Source organism: Juglans regia, chromosome 16 (assembly GCF_001411555.2).
Source record: "Juglans regia cultivar Chandler chromosome 16, Walnut 2.0, whole genome shotgun sequence".
NCBI lineage: Eukaryota > Viridiplantae > Streptophyta > Magnoliopsida > Fagales > Juglandaceae > Juglans > Juglans regia.
The window spans coordinates 9,900,518-9,904,484 of NC_049916.1; the positions used below are offsets into that span (position 1 = coordinate 9,900,518).

Here is a 3,967-nt window from a genome sequence, read left to right on the forward strand (position 1 = left end):
GCCTCCTTGATCTTCTTGGCTCTTGACCATGTAATTGACCCATCTGGAACTTACAAAGAATCTTTAAGACTAGGTCCATTTTGGTGCCCATCACACCACATATATAATATATTAGATTATATAATAGTATTAATATTATACTATTAGTATAGCTATATATTAGTATTCGTTATAGTTATTTAGTATAACTATATTAGACTGTTATTATAACTATAGTCTATATTAGACTATTAGTATTTTTTTTTGAACGATAATGATTTCATTAATCAAATAAAATTACATCATACATAACTGCCTCCCCCAGGACTGAGTTTAAGACCTCAAGGGGGCCATCCTCTAGCCAAACTTTTTCACAAACATCCCTAATTGCTAACTTTGCTGCCGTGTGAACAGCTTTGTTTGTTGACCTGTGTACAAAATTAAGGCTCCATGCTTGGTTGCTTTTCATCAACTACTGCAAATCCTCTATCATTTGTCCAAGCCACGAGTTATCTTCATTTTTGGAGTTCACTGCATCCACAACCACCTTGGCATCCCTTTCAAAACAAACTTGGTTTAAACCAAGCTTAGTGCAAAGGTCCATAGCTTTATGAAGTGCAGCACTTTCAGCTTGGGCAACTGAAGAGATGTGGTCTTTAGAGGCTGTCACCACAGCTAGCAAGCTGCCTTCTAAATCTTTGATGATTACTCCCAAACCCATCCTAGCATTAGCTCTTTCAAAGGCTGCATCAAAATTCACTTTGACATATGGCCATGCAGGTGGCTTCCATTTTTGAGTTGATCCTCTCCCATGAGTCCCTTTTGTACTCTTTAAACAGGTTTGTTTGGTCTCTTTAGAAAAATATAGATCAACTTGAGCCTTTTTAGCCAGTATACCAGGTTGCATAAACGGGTTTTGAAAAATGAAGGCATTTCTTCTTACCCACAGCTGGTAACATATTATTGATGCAAACTCCAAACTCTCTTTACTCAGCTTATTCCTTATCTCAACCCACAACAGCTGGAAATCAGGTTGATATCTCTTCCATTTGCAAAATGTGATGGTCTCTCCTCCTTATACATCTACTGTAGTAGGGCAGTCCCACATAACATGCACTAGTGTTTCCACTTCTCGTGTACATAGTGGACAAAGGTTGTTCTCAATAATGTTCTTCCTATAAAGATTATCTTTTGTAGGAAGAATATTATTAAGACACTTCCAGATGAAAATTTTAACCTTACTAGGTACTTCCAAATTCCATACATCTATCCATATCACTTGATTCTCCCCCCTTGTCGAGACTTCTCCTACTTTTCTGTTCAAAATCATAGTTTCCAAAAAGTAGACACTTTTAGCAGTGAAGATTCATTTTTCTGACCCCACCCATACCAACTTATCTCTAGAACCTCTACTGCTAATTGGTACGGAATGTATAACTTGAGCATCATCTTCATTGAAAACTGCTTTCACCAATTCTTTCTTCCAAGAACAGCTGCCCTCTTCTATCAATTCATCTACTTTGGCCTCGAGATCCAGTATATTTATGGTAGACGGAATCTGATGTCACAGGGCTAGGTAACCATTTATCCTTCCAGAACTTTATGCTATTTCCATTACCAACCCTCCACACAGCCCCCTTCTTAATCAGCTCCAAGCTGGACCATAGACTTCTCCAAATAAAAGAGGAAAAACCTCTCAATTTAGCCTCCATTAGGTCACACTTCTGGAAGCATTTCTGCTTAAAAACTAGAGAAACTAGTGAATTAGATTCTTTTATCATTCTCCATATCTGTTGAAGCTGCTGAGATCTCTGAACCCCAGACCCCCTTGATTTTTTACCTCTCCCAATGACCTCCACGATTTCCAATGGATGCCTTTCCCCTCACCTTTATTGTACCACCAGAATCTAGCCAAAAGACCTTCTATTTCTTTGAGAAGCAGCCTGGGCAGTTTGAATACACTCATGGTGTAGGCTGGGATAGCCTGTAGCACACTCTTTATAAGGATCTCTTTCCCTGCTGAGGACAAAAGTTTGGTTTTCCAGCTGTTGATCCTTTTCCATATCTTTTCCTTCAAAACTCTGAAAATATTATACTTAGATCTCCCTACCACAGTTGGGAGACCAAGGTATCAATTGTAGTCATTGCATCTTGATCCATTCACTTATTGCAAGATAAATTCCTTGGCTTCCACCCTAGTATTCGAACTAAAACATACACTAGTTTTTTCTTTATTTAGAGTTTGGCCTGATGCTCCCTCATATAGAAGTAGTAAGTCACGGATAAGGTACCATTCAACCAGCCTTGCTCTACAAAATATTACACAATCGTCAGCAAAAATGAGGTGGATTATCCTCAGACCCCCCTTGTCACTGCCACCCCCTTGATGAGACCCTTAGATTCTGCATTGTACAACAGAGAGCTGACGCCTTCAGCACAAATTAAGAACAAATAAGGTGACAAGGGATCACCTTGACGTAAGCCTCTAGATGGTAAAATAATTTCACTAGGTTCCCCATTAGTCATGACAGCATAAGAGATTGTCCTGACACATTCCATCACTAGATCATTCAATTTCTTTCCAAACCCAAGCTTGAGAGCATCATTGCTTCTAGAAAAACCCACTCCACTCTATCGTATGCTTTTGACATATCTAGCTTAATAGCCATAGAGCCTTCCCTGCCTTTATGTTTAGAGTGCATGGTATGGAGTAGCTCATAGGCCACCATTATGTTATCTATATCAATCTACGGGGGATGAAAGCACTTTGGTTCCAAGATATCACCTTATCCAACACACATTTCATTGAGTTAGGGGAGTTTACCTTGGGGATTGGCACTAGATGGGTGTGGTTTTAAGTCCTTTGGCATCTTCCCTATTTTGAGAAATTCTAAAACTGCCTGAGTCACCTCGATCCCCACTAGTTTCTAGTGTTATTGGTAGAAGCCTACACTGAATCCATCGGGCCCAGGAGACTTAAAAGGTGACATTTGCATTAGGCCATCTTCCACCTCTTTCTCTGTAAAATCCTTCTCCAAGTGTTGCTGCATTTCAGTTGACAGCCTTGTATTAATCCCCTTAATGCACTAATCCATACAATCTGAGTCTGGATGTGAAGACTGAAAAATTGAAGAGATGTATCTCTTAAAGCCATCTGCTATCTCAGGTTTCCCAATCAAAACTGCCCCATTCATATCATAGACTCTATTGATCGAGCTTTTTTTCCTCCTCTGGTTCACACATGCATGATAAAACTTTGTGTTTCTATCCCCTCCTATCAACTAATGTCTCTTTCCTCTTCGTATCCACCATGTGTTTTCTTGGTCTAAAAGAAAGTCTAATTCTTGTTGTAGTCATTTTCTATTGAATCATATTGCCAGGTCCTTCTTCATTCTACAACTTGCTTAACAGTTTGGTCTTGTCCCGATTGGCTTTGGTTTTGTCCCTTACTAGATTTTTACTCCAATGGTTCAGTCCCTTCTTGGTTGCTTCCAACTTACACAACACATTATCCATTTGACTGACCCCCCCCCCCCCCTTCTATCCTTCCAAACTTCATAAACAACATCACTGCATCCCACCTCCTTATTCCAGCCTACTTCATACTTAAAGAAATTATGAATCCTTCGTATTGAAGGCCTTCTCCTACTACATTGCAGTAGTATTGGGCTATGATCAAAACACATTGTAGGTAGAGTTTCCATTAAGAACTCAGGGTACTTAACTCTCCAAACACTATAGGCAATGACTCGATCAAGTCTTTCTTTGGTAAAAGACTCATCTTCATGAAGATTGCACCAAGTAAACTTATTTCCCCTCCACCCCAAATCAAAGAGATTTCCTTCCTCCATCACCTTCCTAAACATATTCATTAGTCTTTCACCTCGAGGTCTCCCCCCAACCTTCTCTTCCTTGTACAATATCTCATTAAAGTCACCTATAACTCCCCATCCCCCATCTATGGCTTGAATGAAGACAGTAGCTTCTA

General features: G+C 39.7%; 1 protein-coding gene across 1 annotated transcript; it reads right to left on the reverse strand.

The window, feature by feature from the left end:
* Positions 1-451: 451 nt before the first annotated feature.
* Positions 452-886, reverse strand: LOC108993450. Its single transcript, XM_018968375.1, has one exon. It carries the CDS (start codon positions 884-886, stop codon positions 452-454), a length of 435 nt encoding a protein of 144 aa, XP_018823920.1.
* Between the last annotated feature and the right edge of the window lie 3,081 nt (positions 887-3,967).

Excerpts from the sequence above, each read along its gene's own strand:
- LOC108993450 (XM_018968375.1), bottom strand. The coding sequence starts at position 886 with ATGCAACCTGGTATACTGGCTAAAAAGGCTCAAGTTGATCTATATTTT.